Source organism: Dendronephthya gigantea, unplaced genomic scaffold (assembly GCF_004324835.1).
Source record: "Dendronephthya gigantea isolate DGI-Jeju-01 unplaced genomic scaffold, DenGig_1.0 000135F, whole genome shotgun sequence".
Lineage (NCBI taxonomy): Eukaryota > Metazoa > Cnidaria > Anthozoa > Malacalcyonacea > Nephtheidae > Dendronephthya > Dendronephthya gigantea.
Window position 1 is genome coordinate 358,954 of NW_021163145.1, and position 22,715 is coordinate 381,668.

At 35.4% G+C, this 22,715-nt stretch overlaps 1 protein-coding gene across 1 annotated transcript; it reads right to left on the reverse strand.

The window, feature by feature from the left end:
• Positions 1–7,887: 7,887 nt before the first annotated feature.
• On the reverse strand, positions 7,888–22,019 carry LOC114536410 (latent-transforming growth factor beta-binding protein 2-like). Its single transcript, XM_028557766.1, has 12 exons — positions 21,929–22,019; positions 21,595–21,714; positions 19,882–20,001; positions 19,668–19,787; positions 19,472–19,591; positions 19,271–19,390; positions 12,955–13,074; positions 12,375–12,491; positions 12,121–12,237; positions 11,554–11,679; positions 11,211–11,327; positions 7,888–7,913 (listed from the first exon to the last, which is right to left on the reverse strand). Exons 1-12 carry the CDS (start codon positions 22,017–22,019, stop codon positions 7,888–7,890), a joined length of 1,314 nt encoding a protein of 437 aa, XP_028413567.1.
• Positions 22,020–22,715: the final 696 nt, after the last annotated feature.

The window sequence follows — 22,715 nt, forward strand, 5'->3', positions numbered from 1 at the left end:
CGTTTATGAAACAAAACAAGCGCATGAAAACTTCCCATGATTGTATGCTTATTTTAGAGCCTAAAAATCATCTCAGGCTTCGTTTTGGAAACGCAATTTGCTGAAAATTTGGAAATTACCTGAAATATTATAATTTTATTCCTCTAGATATATACCTACTCGTCACGCAACCGTTATTTTCGAACACGTATAGTTGCACGTATACGAAAAATTATAGAATTTTACATTGGATGGAGTAAATAGCTTCTAATTTCCGAAACAACGAAAGCTAGAGGTAAGCGAAACTCGTTTTTAAATGCCAAAAATACTTGCAAAAGCGTGCAAAAATCATATACTATCATTCTATCAAAATTAGTCAAAAAAGAACTCAAAAGAATATACAGTGAATTTCTGCGGGAACTTACCAGATACAACAATCATTCTTGTGGCTTCAGTTGAAAGTGAAATCGTAGTAGCCACTTCATCTGACGATTTATTATATTTATCAATTTTCGATGTTGTTGTATCGAGGATATAATAATATTCATTTCCATCTGCAATGTCCACGGTTGTAATACTTCCTGATTGATCTGTTCCTATCTGTGTAGTCTGACCATCGTACGTTGTTTTTAATATCTTGTAATTTGTCTCAGAAGTGAATAAAATCCAGTATACGGTTTTATTCCAGATATCAAGCGCAAGATGAGTGCCTATTCCAAGAACACCAGAGTGAAGAGTTTGAACAGTTCCATAAGCAAGACTGTACCGGATGAGATTTCGATTGTTTGTAAGACCGGTGGTGAAAAATATTGATCTAGGTTGAAAAAAATTCGACATTAAATTGTTTGATATTAATGCATGCGTTTATTACCGGTTATGTTATCATAGTTACGCAGCTCTAAAATTGCTACATATATACATACATAAAACTTTATTTAGACACGCTAGCCTCATCAACATAGTTGTTTTTCAAGAGGGGCGTGTTAAAAGATAAATAATGGTTACATAAAAATACAAAAAATTACAAGCCGACAGGATATATACAAAAAAACAATTATTAGTAAGTATCATCAAGGAAAAAAAATCAGCTTTTATAATTTTCTTAAAGAAATGAACCCAATCAACGTTTTTTGTATCAATAGGCAAATTATTCCAATGGATAGCTCCATTATATTTTAAACTTCTTTTAAGAAATTCCTTCTTTGATTGTGGTAGTATTAAATCAGTTTCACGATTCCTAAGATCATATTTAGAGGGAATCGCCTTCATTAAAAATCATGGAACTAACTGTTTTAAATTTGGAGGATGATCATTTTATATTTTATACATGTAAATAGATTTAGAATAATTGCGTCTCTTATTTAAAGATTCTCGGCTTAACAATTATTCAGTACGCCAACAGATCGAATATCAAAAGTAGACCCCGTTATAACTCTCGCAGCACGATTTTGCAGTCACTGATATTCAAACTGGGGCGATGTTAGACACTGAATTAGGGGAGGGGGATTTATACACTTCTATTGCTGGGTGTTTAAACTCGATTGTTTAACAGTTAACACGAATGATGGCGAGTAGAATAGCCCATAATTGTCATATGAAATTTAGAACCACTTTTATAATTTTGAAAAATAAGTATGGAAATAAGCTATAATGTGAGAACGAGGCTCGAGCTTTTGGCCCCTGAGCCTCATTATCGTGTTATTGCTTATTTTAAAATTTTGTGATCGAAATAAAACTGAAATTATTTTTCTTTTTTAAAAAATTCCATCCCATGCATGATAATTGCATTGTTATGTTATTTATGGGCATGCACGAACGAGAAAAGACTGGTAATCATAAACGCCATCTTGGCGGTTAATCAAAAAAATTGATACTTTTTGCATACTTATAAGTTGTAATTTTTGGAATATTTCATCCAAAGACCTGTGCAACCACAAGTATTTCCACGGGGCAAAATGCATATATGTGTCCATAGAAGTCACAAAGCTGATAAGATTGTACAATGTTGCAATTGTCGACGAGTTTCGAAACAGCGACCGTTAACAAATTGAAACTGATCCTTGGAGTGCGCTTATTCTCTACGTTTTGTATGCGGTGTTTTTCATCAAATTATCAGGCGACGTTGAAATCAACCGGGGACCCAAAGACGACTTGATTTGTAGCATAAAAGGTCTCGTTTTAAACGCAAGAAGTTTGACAAGTTTAGTTAAATTTAAAACTGACAACATAACGGAAAGTAATCTCGAACGTTTTCCAAACCTTGTTTACACCGAAGATTTGGACATTGTCGGTGTTAGTGAGACTTAACTCTCTGACCTGATCTACAGCTCTGAAATTCTACACCCGGGTTAATGTACTGTCTGGAAAGATCGTGAAGACGCGGGGCGGTGGTGTTTTACTGGAAGTCAAAAACTCTGTGTTTAAATCTGTGCGTGAAATCGAGCATAATCACGATCTAGAGATTGTTTTGGCAGAAATTACAACTGCGAAAGACATGAATTTGCTAATATAATCACGTTATCGTCCACCAGATTGATAAATTTGAAACTTTCCTCCAAGTTGTTTGCGCAAGTCATTCAAAAAATAATTTTAGTTTTCCGCGCGCAAGACGGAACTTACAAGAAAACTTTAGTGACGCAACTGACGTAAGTGAGAACTCTTATATCAAACATTAAATGACATTTTCCTGGAGCAACTAAACACAACTCCCACCAAAGGCGAAAACATTCTTGAACTTTTTATTAGGGAGCTTTAGCAGTGACTACGAGTACAACTACGAGTATGAGATTCGTCATTCTCGCGCGTTGTTTGCTTACGCCATCAGCCAAAACTCGTAGTCGTTGGGCTTTTGAGTACGAAATTTATCAAAAAACTCGTACTCAAAAGCCCAACGACTACGAGATTTGGCTGATGGCGTAAGCAAACAACGCGCAAGAATGACGAATCTCGTACTCGCGTAGTTGTACTCGTAGTCACTGCTAAAGCTCCCTATTACCAATGTACCCGACCGAGTTACGTCAAATTTTAAAACCAAGTGATTCAAACCTTTCAACCGATCATAACGCTAGTGTATTCGACTTCTTCCTTTCATGCATTTCATGCCGTTCCGAAAGATTAGACGACAGTGTTTGACGACCGATACTCTGACTTTGACGGTCTACGAAAACTTTCAATCTCTCGACCTTAGTCCAAACGGCGACATTAACGAGGATTGCATGGTTCGCATGGAAAAATGTGTTTTTAGGTGCAGTATCGAAATTTGTACCGACAAGAACATTTCGAAGTCTAAACCACCTGCCTTGGTTAAACAGTACGATACTTTACTACATCAAGAAAAAACTCAATAAGAACGAGAATTTAAAGATCCTGCATGTCATCCAAGTGAACATCTCAAACAAAGATTTCGAGAACATCGCATGACAATAAAGAAAACGTTGCCTGGAAGTCGCTTGGACTTGGTGAAAGTTCAAAGGAGAAGAACCAAAGTATTACAGCAGAAGCTCAAAAGACAGAAGAGAAAGGCTAATAATATGAAACAGCTGATAAACTCCCTGAAAACGAAATCATCGGTGAAAGAAGATGAAGCTGCACTACTGCACAATAGTTTTGATGGCCTCAAGTTATCTCTGTTCAACAATGTGCTAAAGAATGGAAAGGCCAAAGCCTTAAGTGGAAGAAGATACAATGAGCAAGTAAAAGAATTTGCTGTCACTGTAAATTTTTATTCCCCTAAAGCTTACCAGTATTTAAGAACAATCTTACCACTTCCTTCTCCATCCCGTATCAAGATTTGGACAAGCTCTGTGGAATGTGAACCTGGCTTCATCAAGGAGACATTCAGCAGAAAAGAGGGACTGTTGTTTAGTCTTTGACGCAATGTCAATTCGAAAGCAAGCCATATGGGATCCCAAGAATGACGAATATGTTGGTTTTGTAAATTATGGCCCATCTGACATAAAAACTCCTTCCAATGTTATTGCATCTGAAGCCTTGGTCTTTATTCTGGTTGGGTTACGCAGCCACTAGAAGTGTCCAATTGCATATTTTCTAACGGACAAACTTAACTCGATTACTCAAGCGCAACTTATCAAGAAAGCCTTAATCCATTCAGGAGATATTGGTCTTCGAGTTTGGTGCATCACATCTGGTGGAACATCACCCAACATTACTACCTTTAAACACCTTGGCTGCATCTTTGGAGTACATGTACATGTCCATAGTAACTAAGGTCAAACACCCTTTACTTGGCTATGATGTATTTGTAATTCTGGATCCATGTCATATGCTCAAGCTAGCAAGAAATTCTTTGGCATGCCTTGGATCAATATTTGTGGAAAAAGAAAGCATTCACTGGAAGTTCTTGGAGAATTTCAATGAAATACAGCAAAATCATGGCTTGAAGCTGGGAAATAAACTGACAAATAACCACATCAAATATGAGACCCACAGGATGAAAGTAGACCTTGCTGCACAGACCTTGAGTTCATCTGTTGCTGATGCCATCAACTTCCTCAACATCGTAACAAAAGATGCAAGATTTCAAGGGAGTGAAGCAGCGGTGACATTCATTCGCAATGTGGACAAAGTCTTTGATATTCTTAATAGAAGAAGTTCATTCGGGAAAGGCACTAAGCAGCCTTTGAAGCTAATCAGTAAGAATCACTGGGAAGCAGAACTTTTGATGATTGCAAACTATCTGCTTTCATTGAAGTCAGCTGATGGCAAGTTGCTAATGAAACATAAAAGGAAAACCTTTATTCTGGGGTTCGTCATAACCATCAAATCCACAATTGAAATGGCAACAATGATGCTAACTCAACCAACTAATCCATTCAAATATCTTCTGACCTACAAGTATTCCCAAGATCATATTGAGCTTTTATTCAGTTGTATTCTTTCCAGAGGAGGATGGAACAACAATCCAAACTGCCTTCAGCTGAAGTACACTCTTCGACATATGCTACTGAAGAATTCAATCACAGCTTCAACAAACGCCAACTACCAGATCCTAGATCAGCATTCAGTCATCCCATTCCTACATAGCAGGGAGCATGCATCTCCTCTGAAAGAGAAACCTACAACCAATTTTAGTTGAAGAAGATCAAAACGTGGAGATGGAATCATTGATTACGCACTTACAGCAGCCTCTATCAGAGTTCGCCATGTATGTCTTACACTACATCTCTGGTTTCATAGTTTCAAAATTGCTCAAGAAAATACACTGTTCACAAAGTATTGGAGACATTACAGGCTCAGCCAGTCACAATCAAGTGCAAACCTACAAACCATGTGATGACATCATTGACATGTATGACAAAGCCTCATCATTCACTTCCTTTATCAACAAAGGTGGTCTTCATTCCTTCACATTTCTTCACCTTTTACTCTTAAAGTTGTGGCAAGTGCAGAGCAAGTATTCAAGTGTTATGTGTCATCAGGTAACCATAACAAAATCTCCAATACGAAGAAGCTGAAAGAAAAAATGTTACAAGAAGTCAGCTACAAGTCTGCTGAAAACGGTATAGAACAGGAAAGCCATGGGTATTGCTTGAGTGAAACACTATTTGACAACCACAGTGTGTGGTTTGTTAAATGCATTGCAGATCAATTTTTCAGATTGAGACTGTTCACCTATGCAAAAAGGTACAATGAAAATGTTGTGAGAGCAGGAAAACCAACAAGTAAAAGGCACCAACTGAACAAATATACTTTGTTTCGAAACGAATGATTTAGTTTAATTAATAACTAATCGATCTTCAAATAATGTATTTATAAATATAGCCATGCAATATGTTTTTTAATAAAATTGAATACATACAATTTGTTGCAACCTTACCTGGCAATGTTATTCTTTCTAGAGAGGTAACTTATGCCGTATATTTGTTGTGTTTACAAAACTGACCGAATTCCACTCATACACGTTGCCGCCATATTGAATTTTAACCGTTCGTGCGCGGAGGTCTGGTTTGGTACCCAAGCAGCCTTCATGATCAGCCATGTTTGGCTTCACTTTTAGATTACGCAATGTACTAGAGCGAGCCTTCCATATATATAGAGTTCACTGGACTAGTATACCGAAGGCCGCGGGTTCAAATCCTGCCGTGGTCAAGTAGAATTTTAAAAACATAAAAAAATTCCAAACTTATTTTAAAGGTTCAATTTTTAACCACATATTTATATAAATAGTTATATATATAAATAGTATATATATTATATATATATATAATATTATATATATATATATATATATATATATATATATATATATAATTTTATATATATATATATATATATCAAATTGAAATTGAAATTTTAATGTACCTGTTATGGGTGTCGATTTGCAAATCTCTGAAATCATTGTTTGGTAAAACACCAATATCTGGTAAGTCGTTCCCATCATAGTCAATAAATTTAAGGTTAAAATCAGTCTTGGTGAGATAATAGATACTTTGATTCGCTGCATCAACAGCAAAGGGACCGAAATTTGATGGCACCGAAACTTTTTTCAAATCACTCCCATCCAAATTTGAGTTATACAGTTTTTCACCGTCCTTATAATACCAAAGACGGTAGCTCAGTTCGTCGTAAGCAAGGGTCGCGCTTGGTGTTTTTACCAAGGCTTTAGATTCTCCACCATAAATAGAAACGTAGGAAATGTGAGTGGCGTTTGAATAAAAGATGTATTCAATTTCAGCTCCATTGTTTTCTATACATTGGCAAAACATTTAAAGATTTTAGCAGTGAAAACAAACAGATAATCTGCACTGCGTACTGATTCGGGATGTTTACACCAACAGATAAATAAATTAAATATAATAAAATAAATGAAATGAATTTGATGTCATTAAAAGCGAATAAATAAATAAATTTTGCCTATTTTGCGAATCGGTGATTAGAGCCTTTTCTTCAGAACTATGTGACTACATTTGTTTATTTTAAGTTTTGCTTGTCCGCTGTTCTTTATAGACTTTGTATGCGATGAAAGCGTCTGTTTCGTACTGGGTCGCTATTGTGGGTAGTTTGACACGTTGCGTTTTCATCATTTACATATTAGAAATGCCAGATTACAAAAAGAGCAAAGGGGGAAGTCTGGATTTTCAATGGGCTAAATATTGCGAGAAAGATAGTAGGTCTTTTCCGAGATTTCTAAGGTTAATAATCAACGTGATGATGAAATAATACCTTGATCGTGATAGGGAGTTCAGACACTTCCATGCAGATACAAACAATTTTTTTCATATTTTTGTGAGCTATATGTCCTTGATCGAATCTGGAAAAATTAATCCGGCGCTGCTTCTTAGGATTAGTGGTGGTTGAAAGGTTGGGTTGTTGTCTTTGCATGCGGACAAAATTGTTATGGAGATGCCTTGGGCCGGCGATGGATAATCTGCTCTGATACTGGTTTTTCATTAGGTGGAATTTTGCGTGCGGAGCGGACTTTTTTATTGTCTGCGCACTTTCACGCAGAACTTTTGTGAGAAAAACAATGAAAAATTCCGTTCTGCGTGTCAAAATTCCGCCAAGTGGAAAACAGGCTTTATATACTAAAAATGCAAGCTCATAGCTGTCCGCCAATATGTAATAGATCATGCATATATGAACCAGAGCAGTTTTAGTTTCTGATGTAAATTAAACGGTTTGTTTCACATCAATTCATGCGATAGTCACTTTCTCTTGGAAAAATTCATGCGAGAACTCGTCTACCGAGAGACGAAAATTCTTTGGCAGGTGTGCAAATAATATTTATCGGATCTTAGTTCAATTTCTAATAATTTTGTATCATGACTCCAATTAATTTGGAGCTCGACAACTTGGGATTTTTAAGCATGCAATTATGCTTAAACCATTCTTTGCGTGGTCTAACGTAACTTACCTAAAGTGAACAAAAGAAAGTAAAGAAACCATTGATTACCCATAAGGAGTATCGATCACTTCTAGGAAAAACAAAATAAACAACCAGAAATTTATATGCTTGTGGTTGAGCTGGAAAGTGCTAGGCCCCAAGTCTTATATACCATGCAGAAAAACGATCTGAAGCTGCACACATGTCTAAATTGCCCAGAGATTATTATATCAGTTTATTATTCAATACCTTAAAAGTTATTGATTGAAATTACCTCAAACTCAAAAATTTCCAAATTTTGTTATTGAAAAATAATTTTGTATAAGTATAACCATTAGGAATAGGATCGTTCCATCCGGATACTCCAATAAATTTACGCTGCATTATATGATATAAGCCTAAGTTTTCAGATTTGTTAAGGAATTTATTCAATTATTCTTCCGTATCGCGGCATGTTACGCGTTGGCGTTTTAGAATGTTCGGTTTGCCGTTGTATACAATACGTCTTGAACTTTGTAACACTCATTTCAGTCTTATGTGCTGGTACATAAATATTATTGTACACCAGCCGTTGCCATTACATACAGTTGGTGTTGTTATATCCTATAAGGTGTCTATATTAGGCTATTAGCTTCGCCGAGAACCAAAATTCCAGACTATAAGACTTTTTTTATGATAAAGGACAACTTGCGCTTAGGACTAAATTTTAATAGGAGTAACAAGAGGGAAATAAACCACGAGAGCTAGAAAGAGCGTACTTAAATTAGTGCAAATGCGAAGTTTGGCCGCGAAATTATGAAAATTGCGGCAAATATAGCAATGCGAAGTTGGCAAATTTTTTATACTTTTGTATTACGTGAGGGAATGTGTTATAACACTTCCGGCCGTAATACAAAGGTACACAAAATTTGTCAACCCCGCATGGCTATATTTTCCGTAATTTACAACAATTCGCAGCCAAAATTGGGAGTTTCACTAATCTTAATAAATTATATACTCTTTCAGAAAGTGCCCTTATTATCGCCGGTGCAAGAAGTTAAAACGCGAGTCGTCCATTACGATATTATTTGCAATCAAACATTACGACACACTGAAACAGTGTTTTCAAAGTCATAGCACAAGGAATTTATAGATACTTTTAACTATCAAATGATCGTTTTATGATTATGATCCATGACATTAACTAAAATAAACTTGGCGTATGCCAAACAAACGTTAAACAAAATAAGTTATTTTAAAGCACGTATATAGCGGCGTATATCTAACTAATGTCTGTCCTAGAAAATGACTTTTGCAAAGCATTCATATTTAGGTTACCTTTCAAAAGTAAAATTTCACTTCGAGATTTAGCTTCGTTGTGTTTCTTGTGAATAGAAGAATGGTAGCAATAATTTTCAGATTAATGTAAAGCAATAGCAGGCACCCTGCCGATTGATTTTACTTCCTTGGTATATTATTTAATAAACCATGCACTGTATTATACACTCTATTCATTTAGTGGAATTACTCACAAAATATTCCGAGTAATAAATTAAATAAGGAACATAATTTATCGACATATCGACATAATTTATTGGGAAGTATAAATCGCCTAAGCGCAGGTATAGTTCGGGAAATTTCGATTTAGATTGAGAGCTATATAATTATATGGAATATTTCATTATCACACCAGCACCGAGCAGACACAGCGGTGTTTAAGATATCATGCCGATAAACTGAATACATTCTTCGGATACTTTGCATGCCATACTTACTGTTTACATTTTTGCACAGTTGTAATGGCAAAAAGCCGCTCGAATAGTTTTAATAATTACTAAGTTATTACACAAGTGTGGTTGCCTGTTTTCAACCGAAAACTATAAAATTCGAAAATGTGTAATTGCCGTCTTTCCATCAGGAATAGAATTTGGAAAATGGCAATTCATTGTGAAAAAAATGGCACAATGTCTGGGAGGAATTTTCTAAGAAGAAGTCGATATAAATAGACTATACCTTACTCACGGAAATAAATAAGCTTATAATTAATAATTATGCCCAACACGCCATTCCCAACTATCTGCAAAATACATGTGTTATTGTCGCGCCAAAAAATTGACAAGACGTTGGTACTGCTGCAGGATTGCACAATTGTCATAACACGTTGATACCTACAAAAAATCTTCAAACGAATGTAATTAAAAATGGACGTGGTGAGAATTCCTCTATGTCATGTTTATACGAGGAATTTGAATTATAAATCGCCCAAGCGCAGCCAGTTCGAGAAATTTCGATTTAGATTTAGAACTATATTTATTGAATATTTCATTATCTCACCAGCACCGAGCAGAGACAGTGGTGTTTATGCCCAACACGCCACTCACAACTATCTGCAAAACAAATTAAGCCATCAAAAATCCATGTGTTATTGTCGCCCAAAAAAATTGACAAGACGCAGGTACTGGTGCACGGCTGCACAATTGTAATAAAACGTTGATACCTACAAAAAATCGTCAAACGAATGTAAATAGGATTACAAAAATTGTGGATTCTGTGGGTAGGCCAAAATTCAACATGTTGCAGATGATTAGGTGCAGAAGTTTTTACTAAGTTATGAGGAAGAAATTGTCGATTCGACTAGAAATATGCCATTCTTTTTTCTCATTTTCATGTTGGAGTAAAGGAACAAGTGAATCTATTGGTAAAGTTATGTCAGCATCGCCAAAGATTCGCCTACAGTATGGTGAAATACGAGGGCCTTAGAGCTGTTTAAGCAATAACAAGGGGAAATGGCATAGTAAACAAGTTATCAAAATTGATTATAAGCCAGTGACGTTTTGCTGTTTGTAAAATTTTCCCAAGTTTAGGGCAAAGGCAAAGCACTTGACGGAAGAATATCGCTGTACCTTCACTTAAAGCCATCGTTGAAAATACATCTCCGGAAACTGAAATCGTCGTACGTAAAACACTTCAGCAGGAAAACGTAGTAAAAATTCTCGCCAACCTTGCCATAATAAGAGACTGAGTAGACTCGTGTAACACGCGTGAGCACCACGAGAACGAAAACGCGATTTAAGAATAAATAATACTTACTTGCACGCTGCCTGTAATTATATGGTAAAAATATGCATTTTTGTTGTACTTTTGTATACATTATTTTATATAAATAATTATAATCTATAAAAAATGTTTTACTTGAAGTACCAAAAATTTCTTGGAAGCTTTCATTGACTTAGGAATTTGCTATTATATAACCTATAATAGCAAACTCTTAAGTGAAGAGATTTCTTTGTGAATATAACAAAATATAAAAATATAAATATATATACATTTATATTACATATTTTATTTGCATCTTTTTCGAAGAGAAGACAAGAAAATAAGCGCAGAATAGAGATAGCGGAGTTTTTACCTAAACAGATTCTCCCATTTCCCTCATAACCATTTTTGCATACGCAAAAATATGAACCATTCGTGTTTGTGCAGTTAGCATTTAAACTACACAGGCCTATTGCACACTCATCAACATCTGAAAAAATAAAGAAGGAAGAAAAATAAAATTTTTCTATTCAATTTTTCTTATTCTCAGAATAATAAGTACCTCATATTATATGATTCATAAATTCAATACAATTAATATATACTTACGCCCTTTTTTAGACGAATAAAGTTAAACGCAGGTAAAGGAAAAATGCTATGTGAAAACAAAGAGGGTTCTTCTGCAAACTCTCAAAAAGGAAAGTGCATAGTTTTACCTGCACAATTCGTACTTTCCGCACTATTTCTTTCATATCCAATTTGACATCCACAAACGTACGATCCTTCAGTGTTTGTACAGATTGAATAAAAGCCACATGGAGCTTCCAAACATTCATTCACATCTGTAAAATCAGTAATATACTAAGAATGGCGGCTCACTTCATTTTCAAAAATCTAGGTGGATCCTGGCTGGCAGTGTGAATCGAAACAAAGTTCATGCAAAACATTCTGTGCAGGGTTTTTTTACATTAATGCTGGACAATTTCGATGGGCAAGATCACATACAGATTTTTGGTATTATTGACGACGTAACAATGATTCACCTCATTTCTCAGGAGAGGCCCAAAATTTAATCCCCCGCCCTAGTAACGTCTCTGCACTACTTGCTCAGATTCGTTCTTATATTATGCACTTTCAAACATATCGCACATACATTGTCAGTGATTCCGCATCTTAACCATTAAAACGTTTTTGTGGTGGGTAATTTATATTTAGGTATAGTGCAATCAGTACCAAGCTCCACCTCAGTCAATAGTTACCAAAAGAGAAGTCACAACTCAGACCTGTGCAATTAGTTCCATTTCCATCATATCCGTTTTTACATTCACAAAGATATGAACCAACAGTGTTACTGCAGTTTGCATTCAAATCACACGGAGAATCTTTACATTCATTGACATCTGTTGAAGTTAGAAATAATCACCCTTTTTTACACTGATATACTTGGCACATCTCTTATAAATTGCTCTGATAACTTCGTCTTCGCACATATAGCAACATTGGAATTCCAAACTCTCAAAAATTATTCTAGGTTTACCTGTACATCTTGTTCCATTTTTTTCATAACCGGTATGACATTCACACAGGTGTGAACCAATTGTGTTTGTGCAGTTGGCATTCACATCGCAAAGGCTTAAAATGCATTCATCAATATCTGCAATGTAAAACAAAATCGAATTGAACAAAGTTGGGAAGGAATATTTATTGAAACAGGTTAAATATCAGGTATGAAATAGCTATAGTTAATGCCCGGTGTTCAGTCGGATATAATAACTCTATATTGGGTGCGCGATTAAAGAAGGCCTTTATTGGGATATTTTTAGCAAGAAAACTGTTAGTATACCAACACGCGATAGCGCTTTTTTGTGTGTGTGTTTTAATTATCCGAGATTCTAAAAATGGCTTTGTGCGAGCATTCAGATTTCGTTCTCCAGTAATATTTTCCCTATTTAAATGAAATCTTACATCAGATTTCCAAAAGAATGCTTATGTATGGACGTTTGCACAAACAAAGTGAAACCCATACCCGACCAGAAACAGCAAACAATCTTTCCCAAAAAAGCTTTTTAAATATAGAAATAGCTACATATATATACACGTATACGCACAACTCCTACCCGTGCAATTTATTCCAGTTCCCCCATAACCAGTTTGACAATCACATCGGTATGATCCATCAGTATTTGTACATATTGTGTTGAAGCCACACGGTCCATCTTCCACACATTCGTCAATATCTAAAAACGTTCAAAATGAGTATACAGGAAAGACTTTTGGAGCCTGTATAACTTTATCGAAGGCCACTTCGCAAGAGGACCATAATCGTGTTGGATAATGGAGATGACAAAACATTTTTTTTTCAACAATATTTTATTTAACGTATTATAATACACACCACCAATCTATCGTGAATCCACCTTTCCGACACTCTCAATCACGTGACCCTGCACGTGTTAAAAACAACAGCGACTCGGACAAACAAATCGGACAAATCGTATAGATTAGCATAACGCGCGCGTTAAATCGGTGAAGAAAAATATAATATTTTGTGTTTGTGTTTGCGAAAGAAGAAAGAAATCGCGGAAATAGGTAGAAATATGTCTTCTAATGACTCCGGGCCGAAAAACTTCAAGGATATGAGTGTTGTACAGCTAAAAGAGTATCTGCAAAATCGCGGTGTTAGTGTGAGTGGATACCTAAAACCTGCATTAGTGGAAATAGCGACTGCCGTAAACAAAATGATGATTCCATTAAGTCGCAGTTTCGAAGAAAAAGAAACCTTGGACAACGAGAGGTTTTACATCAACGAAATGGAAATCGATAACCCTTTCACATCTCATAAAAACCTGGCAAACAACTTCGCAGACTCGCCGCCGTTTGGGTTGTATGATATTTTCAACTATCTTATTTATCATTCAACTGAATACGATAAACAAGGATTGGCGGCATATAAATCGTTCGACGAATATCGTCTTTTCCAGGACGGATATGTCGAATCACTGTTGACCGAGACTTTGGTAAATGAAAGACTTCACCTGTATATGGGTAAAGTTAAGCCAGCTATGAAAGATAAGACAGATGAAGGAAAACCTTTCTACGATTGCTGGTTTATACTTGAAGGTAAAGGAGCAAACAGAGGGAGTGTTCTGAAAGCCCGATGCCGGTGTAAGGGAGGTCGCGATGGTGGCTGCAAGCATATTGCTGCAGCCATGTATTCTTTGGATGATTTACTGAATACACGCGATAAGGACAGCCCAACAAGTATGCCATGTGTTTGGACCAAGAAGCCAACTGTTGATAGCAAGCCTTGTGATGTTAAAGACTTGCAGATTTCACATTGTGATCTTCCTTTAAAAAAGCCCAAGCGAGAACATGTTTATATTGAACATATAAATACCGATTTAAGAAACGAACACGACCAAGTTTGTCCAACAAACGAGGCTCTAAAACAGTTTACACATTCATTAGAGAGTAGTGGGTGCAACTCAGCTATTCTACCATTACTTTCTAAGCTTTATGGTGAAAAAGATAAACATTCAGCTGAAGAAAAGGAACCTAGAAACGAGAATGAAACTAATTCCATTGAATGTGTGCCTAAACCCAATGAACTTTCTTCAGGAAATGGAATTATAAATGAAAAACTTATTAAACTGTTTGAACAATCAGGCCAAGAATTTTTTACCAAAGCTGCAGCTGAAGATGTTCTGAGCAATTTAACACACAGCCAGGAGGAGATCAACTTAGTAAATGAGTTAACCTTAGGGCAATCGACATGCAATGAATGGTATAAACAGAAGATGGGCCTCATTTCTGGATCCACTGCATATAGAGTTTTTACCATGCAAAACAGCCTGGATAAAGGCAAACAAAGAGATGTTTATCTTTACTCAAAGCATTAACCACTGCAAAAGCTGCCAATACCACAGAAGAAGCACCATCAGACCCCAGAGGTTGGGGTTTAAAGCATGAAGAAAGTGCCCGCCAGAGCTATCATAAGGTGGAATCTAAAAACCACTGTAAGTTGTCCCTAGTTTCCAAAGGTCTGTTGTTATCAAAGAAGAAACCTTATATAGGTGCCAGTTTGGATAACATTCGGTCATGTGGCTGCGCTGATAACTGCCCTGATGTCGTTGTGGAGTATAAATGTCCTTGGAAGCACCAGAATATTACTCCTAAAGAAGCTTTTCTTACTCCTGAAATTGGTGGAGAAAAGATCAAAAGTGATTTAGTATTGAAAGAATCAAGCAGATATTATTGCCAAATTCAAATTCAAATGTTTGTTGCGGAGTTGGAAAACTGTGACTTTGTTGTATGGACTAACAAAGGTATTTGGATTGTGAGGGTGCCATATAATGCAAATTATACAAAACATGTGCTTCTAAAGCTGGAGAAGTTTTGGATAAACCATGTTTTACCATGTTTACTCAAGCAACAACTCCCAAATGTTCACCTACAAACAGGTACCATACATTGTATTCAAATAAATAATCTACAATAGATTATCATTGTCTTTTCTATGGTCCTTTTTAGAGTGCTTGAAATTTATTATATTAAACATTTTTTAGAAGAAATGGATGTTGAGAATACAACATATAATGATGGTGTTCCTGCAACCAATATTGTTCCACAAACTAATCCCATCAACCTCCAACATAACAATGATGATGAAACTGATAAGCACAATAATGAAGAGCATGACCAATTATCTATTCGATGTAATGGTGTTGATGTCTATGAAGCTTGCATTGAAACTTTGAAACCCCAAGGACTTTTGAATGACAACATTGTATCAGTTTTATTGGAGTAAGTAAATTTACGTCTTGAGCCATTTCATTATGATTTTAATAGAATTCTTACGTAGCATTTTGTTTATCAGGGATTTAAGCTGCCAATTTGAAATAATGAGCACTTTTTTCTACACTGTTCTATGTGGGGAACAAGAAGGAAATAATAAATTGTCACGGTTAGTAATGCCAATGTTGAGCACAAATTTAAATATATACACATATAAATTCTGACATAACGTATATATGCAACATTCTTGTGTAATTTTCTAGAATTGAACGAAATATAAAAGGAGAGATGTTTTTTCCACCAAGACTGATCAATGATGAATACCTAGTTATTCCTATTAATAGAAGGTAATGTATCATTTAATGAATTTAAATTTTATAATGTAATTTATAATTTAATTTTTAATGAGTACATCAAACTTTCCTAGCAAACATTGGCTATTAGTTGTGATCACGCCTTGGCATCTTTTGGTCATGGACTCATTAACATGGGATGATAACTTGAGGAATACTGAGTCTACTAACATCATTAGGTTTGTTACTTCATATCATATATAATGCATAGTTCATGCCTTTAAAATATGTACATGTATGTGAATTTCTATTAATTAATAAAGTATTTGCCAACTTTGGAAATTTTATATGTTCTTTTTAAGCTTCCTGGAACACATTTCAAGAAAATTTGGTGTGAAGCAAAAGTATTCGAATCTTTCCTGCAAAGCATTGAAGGTATCAGTTATAGCATTCAATACACTTAATATCTTAATAAGTCTCTTATACTATCAAGTTATGAACAGTTTTGTTTGAGGTAATTTTGATGAATTACATGATACATCAATATTAAAGCATCATACTAATTTTACAGGTACCACAGCAACCACTAAACAGCAACAACTGTGGCATTTACATATCACTTTTCTTAAAGTATTTTCTGCAGGTATATTGCAACTTTTTGCAACTTTAATCTACTGGATATAAGTTTGCAATAACTAAACTACTTTTTTCCTTGAATTAAGGAGTTGGATGAGTATGAATCTGAGCCAGAAGGCTATTGCTCTCTTCAGCATAGATGGTTTGAGCCAGAAGAAGCTGAAGATAAGCGTACTATGTTAAAAAAGCATTTGGAGTCTCTTTTATTGTTGAAAAAGTATAAAATGAAATACACATGAAGCATATGAAGAATAAAAGTACTAAATTTTAATAGCGCTTTGTTGTAAATTTACAATAGCTGAACACAATTTGACAATTGAACTTGCATAAGGTTTCAATGTCAATGGCATGATACCTCTTAAAATACCAAAGCATTTCAATTTTCTGATTACTCTCTCAACATGAATCCTAGATGCTGCAATTCTTCTGGTCATTGTGGAGGCTTCTGAAGATGCTACACCCTTTCTCATTATTGGTGGGGCAATCAATTTTGTCTCACGAAGAGCAAATAGATCTTGCACATTGAATCCCTTGTCAGCCATAATAGCATCACCAGGTTCCAATGCTTCCAAAAAGCCACTTTGTCTTACAATCTCTTTGTCACTTATACTGCCAGAGAACAGATTGGACACAAAATTGATGTGTGCAATTGGAGAAATTGAAATCAACAATTTGAAAGTATTCCTTGATTTGTAGCTGCTATATGTGCTCCTCTGGCTAGGCAAACGATGTGGTGTTTCAACATAAAATTCTGTGCAATCAATTATGCCTCTTAAGTTAGGAATTCCCCTGAAAGCTTCAGGAAGTGTTATCCCAGATAACTGAGATACCGGTTGGAAATCCACTAAAAATTCAAGTTCTTTTACCAAAAACAAAATCCAGCTAGTGATGATTCTGCTTGCACTTGAGTTTGAAATTCCAAAACAATTTGCCAGAACAGTAATTGTTAAATTACGACGTAATCTAACCATTGTTAACACCAGTTGTTCCCATGATGACAGTGCTGCGAGGTTACATTTTTGCTGAAAAATAAATTTGATCATTATGAAATTGCTCTGGCTAGTTTAAATGTATTAGCAATACAATTTTTACCATGGCCACTAACCTTGAGGTAATGCTCATCAAGATCATTATCATTTGTTTTTTTAACCCCTTTCCACATGTGCATTCTCTCTGATTTGTCTTTGACCAGATCATGAAGTGCATGAAGAACTTTTATATTCAAGCCTTGAATATATAACAATAAATATTAGAAAATGACAAATTATTATTCTTCCTTCATATAAGGTTATTGAAAAGTTATAATTTTGAACAAACCTGTATAGTGCATTGTGTTCTTAGGATTTTCTACGTTTTGCATGAATAAATGTCTGGACATTTTTGGATGAGATATCATCTGGCTATCAGTGAAAGCCTTCATATGGTCCAATGTAACATTAGTCTATGAGGGAAAAATTACCAAGTTAAAAATGGACTATAAAATATTATGTAACATACAATAACAAATAATATATAAATTAACAGTGAAATTTAACAGTGAAAGTCACCAGCTTACTTGGGTTGCACAGTCTAACGGTCTAATATTCTTTTCCTCTTTTTCACTTGATGATTCCTGCTCCTCATGAACAGAATCTTGTGCTGTTGTTACCAAACCCTCTGGTATACTAGCTGACAAGGATAGTAAGGCATCGACAGCTTCATCTCTGCCAGTCGACTTTTCCTCAGATGAAAGGACCAACATTGACTCAGCAGCTAATACGTCCGATTCTGTCCTAAATCTTTTCCCATAGCCCAATCTCTTAGTCGGTGATTTTCTTTTTTTGCGAAGACGTTTAATCTATAAACGTACACCGATATTCTAATACCATAATGCATGATTTACCAACGCTTCTCATTTGCATTTTATTTTGGGATTAAATTTATGCACGTACACGCAAAATTTTTAAATAGCTCTTAGATTCAAGTACATTAGTACAACGTAAGATTACAAAAATTACAAATTACAAACCTTGTCCCTGGTTGCCGTGGCTGGAATGGGATCAGGGTATTTGTCTGTTGGCCCTGTCTTCTCAACAAAATGTAAGCTACATATGTAGCTGTCCTTCGAACAAACAAACGTATCCGCACGACAACAAGCACGGATCCACGCATCTCTCCTTTCCTTAAATTTCTTTTCCGAAGGAAAATGGTGAAACGTTACAGGTATTCCGTCTTTAATCAACCTTTCGGGATAACGAGAATCCGTGTTGCAAGTACCCCAAGCACATCTTTTCACCATGATTTTATATTAATAATCACAGCCGTCCCTGATTTTAAGACGTTTTTCAGCTTATAATATAACAGCCTCTCTACAATGTACAATCACACAAGATCCTTTCCGACTATTTCCGCGATTTCTTTCTTCTTTCGCAAACACAAACACAAAATATTATATTTTTCTTCACCGATTTAACGCGCGCGTTATACTAATCTATACGATTTGTCCGATTTGTTTGTCCGAGTCGCTGTTGTTTTTAACACGTGCAGGGTCACGTGATTGAGAGTGTCGGAAAGGTGGATTAGGTCATATGCACACTCCATGTATACTCCATACAAAATAGTTTGAAAAGATATGCGAATCGGTTACAAACAGCAGTGGTTGTATCGAAAAAATATTGGAATGTAGAATTCATGAAAACATGTGGAATTATAGTAAAAGGCGTCAACTTACCAGCGCAGTTAAATCCATCCCCATTGTATCCAGAATCACATGTGCAAATATAAGAACCATCTGTGTTGTTGCACGTAGCATTGGAATGACATGGGGAAGATGTTAGGCATTCGTGCACATCTGAAATAGTAAAATCATCAACATTTCGTTTCCCTTCGGTTAACGCACTTTCGAGAATCTAAATTATTTGTATAGTCATACCAGTACAAGAAAATCCGTCTCCACTATATCCCGATTTACACGTGCAAATGTAAGAGGAATCTGTATTATGGCATCTGGCATTAAAATGGCAAGGAGATTCTGACTGGCATTCGTCCAAATCTAGGAAGAATATAGTTTGATTTTTTATAAACAATTCGTTGTAATAGTATGCGAGAAATTTCCTGAGAAATCCTACCAGCGCAGAAATACCCATTTCCGGTATATCCAATATTGCATCTGCAGATGTAGGACCCGAATGTGTTATTGCACGTCGCATTAGAATCACAAAATGAACTTGTTTGGCATTCGTCAACATCTAAAATTATTAGTAAATTAAAAATGTAATACTTCATTACATTTACAGCATGCCTTACACTAACAAAAATGTTATATTATTTGAATAGTCTTACCAATGCAGGTGAATCCATCTCCACTATACCCTGGATTACATTTGCAGATGTATGATCCTTTTGTGTTATTGCACGTTGCATTGGAATGGCATTGGAAAGATATTTCACATTCATTTACATCTAAAATGATCGATTGGTAATTTTATCATCATGAAACATTATACATTCAAATCCAGAATCACGTGTAAGAATAAAATATCCTAATATGTATTTGCAGGAAAGACAGGAGAATCTATGTTCCAATACTTTCCAAATAAGGTGCAAAATCAACGCGGTTTAAATATTTGATATTCATATTTTCAAAAATATAACATATTACGAAATGTCGTATCTCTTCCAAACGTTGGATTCCGACAAACGTGAAGTTCCATGATTTTTAAAAAATCGCCTGGTTCGTAACTCAGAGTACCAATTATATTAATACATCTGAGTCATACACACAATTACTATAAGCCATTATACATTTAGCCTTTTTTAATTTTATAATAAGGTTGTAATTGTAATGGTTTATTGACATAATCCCCGAGCCGATGCGGAGCACCGTGTGAGGGTACTAATTCCGCTCGGATATTTACACCCACGATATGCAAATGCGAAATCAAAGTCGGCCGCCATTATGCAATGGACCTCACGCCATGGACGGTCTTCTACGTCATGCGCATGCGCCAGTGTGAACTACTAAGCTCTTGATTGGTCGAGACAAAAATTTGTATTTTCAAACGTCAATGAATAACGGTCATTTAGCAAAATTTTTATGAAATTTACAAATTTATATTTTCATAAATATAGAATATATGTATTTTTACTAAATTAGAGGGAAACTCGAATGAGGTCAGAACTTTTCACGGTTTAACAAATAACAAGACCAAATTTTCAACCGAATTCACCGTGTATAATGAAGTCGGAGGATTTTACACTTGATAATATTTCATCCGACACAGCTTTAAAAAGTAATTCTTTTGTGGTAAACACAACTTTAATGTTCTCAAATGTATTTCACTATAAATCTGAATGTGTTATGTGATAAACGACATTATAATTTCATTTATAAACTCTGTTTTCATAATCACAAAAAGAAAATAAAATCAAAACATTCCCGTGCAAAAGCCAATCGAAGCGTAACATAAAACCTCGGAAGTTATATGAGACGTCTGATGTTATATTTCATGGCATTTAATAATTAAAATAATTAACCATAACACTGATATATAGATGAGTAACTTAACTTCCAGAAAAAGGTAAGAATCTTGTCGTATTTTTACCATTTTTTTCACAAAAATATGAGGGTAAACTTTGATTCTTTAAAAATATACGGCCGTTGCGAGTTGCTATGACTACAGTGCTTCCACGTGCAGAAAAATATTTCCATACTTTTCTCAATTTCTATTTTTCGCATACCATGTACCCTTCAAAACCCCCAACCCACATAAATTTTCTAACAATCTTGTTACCATCCCTACGCTTAACTAATTTCGTTTAACCGAGGCGAGGGGTTGCTGCATTCATGTATTTCTAGTTATATTATATTTTAGCATTTTGCAACTAACTGAGATAAAAATTAGCCATTTCCCAATTGAGCAGGGTACTGGGTTGAGTCGTGAACCGCAAAATATCTATGGACAGTTTGGAGGGACCAGTACTCTGCTCGATTGCGAAATGGCTAATTAAATGGTAGTTTGGAAAACCCTAAAACTGGTGTTGTACATGTCTCACCTGTACAATTAAAGCCCTCTCCAGTATACCCAGAATCACATGTGCAGGTGTAGGATCCATCTGTGTTATTGCACGTAGCATTGGAATGACATGGAGAATCTGTTTGGCATTCGTTGATATCTAATATAAAATAGTCTCATTTATTTATAATGTTGTCGACAGAGTACTCGTGGTGGATTTATTAATCACCCGCGTAGTGAAAACAAATTGCATGACCAGAGATTAGATAGAATATGGCGCGAGGCATGAAAGGTGTATCTACTAGCAATGGAAACAGCGGGCGAAAAACGTATTCAAGTTAGGCCGTCGCATTTTAGTCGCGTCGAATCCAAACAATAGATAATGATATGACACAACTCATCAAGCCTAATCATCACAGGGCCTTGTTTATTCCGTAGTAATCTGGCAAGCCCGGTCATAGACATTATTGTGGTTATTTTTATGTTTTTGTGTTATCTGCGGAAACAATAGCTAATTTCAAATTTGCATTAATTGTCAAAGCGAGTTGCCTCGCTGGCTACACCGCTACGCTTCAAAAGATTAGCATTTAACATTTTTTATCTCTTCTGATTATAATTATCTGATTTGATATGAGTGATATCCTGGGAAATTAGCTTCTTTTTAATTAAGCTAAATGTAGCGGTCATGTTATATAGGAAACATTCCATATCAAGCGTAAAATAATGAAATATTAGATGAAATATACTAGAGGTTAAACCCTTAAGTAATTTACATTATATCTTGAAACACACAGTACGCACAGATATTAAACCAGAATGGCACAAAAATAACTTACATCGAAAATCATATTCGAGAATTCTATATTTTTGCTCAATTTTAAGATATAATTAAATAGCATATGTATAGTCATACCACTGCTGTTAAATTCAACATTAATAATCCAGATAAATTATATAGATCTATTCGTGTTACCACACGAAGCACGCGAGTGACATGGGAATTTTTTTTTCCACGATATCCAGAATCACACGGGCAAATGAAAGATTCGTGTGCATGTGTTCTTGCACGCCGCGTTAGGATGACACCATTTTGCTTGGTATTTGTTTACATCTCATACAGCAGTTTCAGCAATTGCATTTTATTATTTCCACTATTTCCAC

Excerpts from the sequence above, each read along its gene's own strand:
- LOC114536410 (XM_028557766.1), bottom strand. The coding sequence starts at position 22,019 with ATGTCTATGACCGGGCTTGCCAGATTACTACGGAATAAACAAGGCCCT. Across the intron at positions 21,715-21,928 it reads GTGTCATATCATTATCTATT|ATATCAACGAATGCCAAACA; the intron begins GTTTGGATTCGA and ends ATTTTATATTAG. Across the intron at positions 7,914-11,210 it reads AAATGGGAGAATCTGTTTAG|AAGTGATCGATACTCCTTAT; the intron begins GTAAAAACTCCG and ends TGTTTTTCCTAG.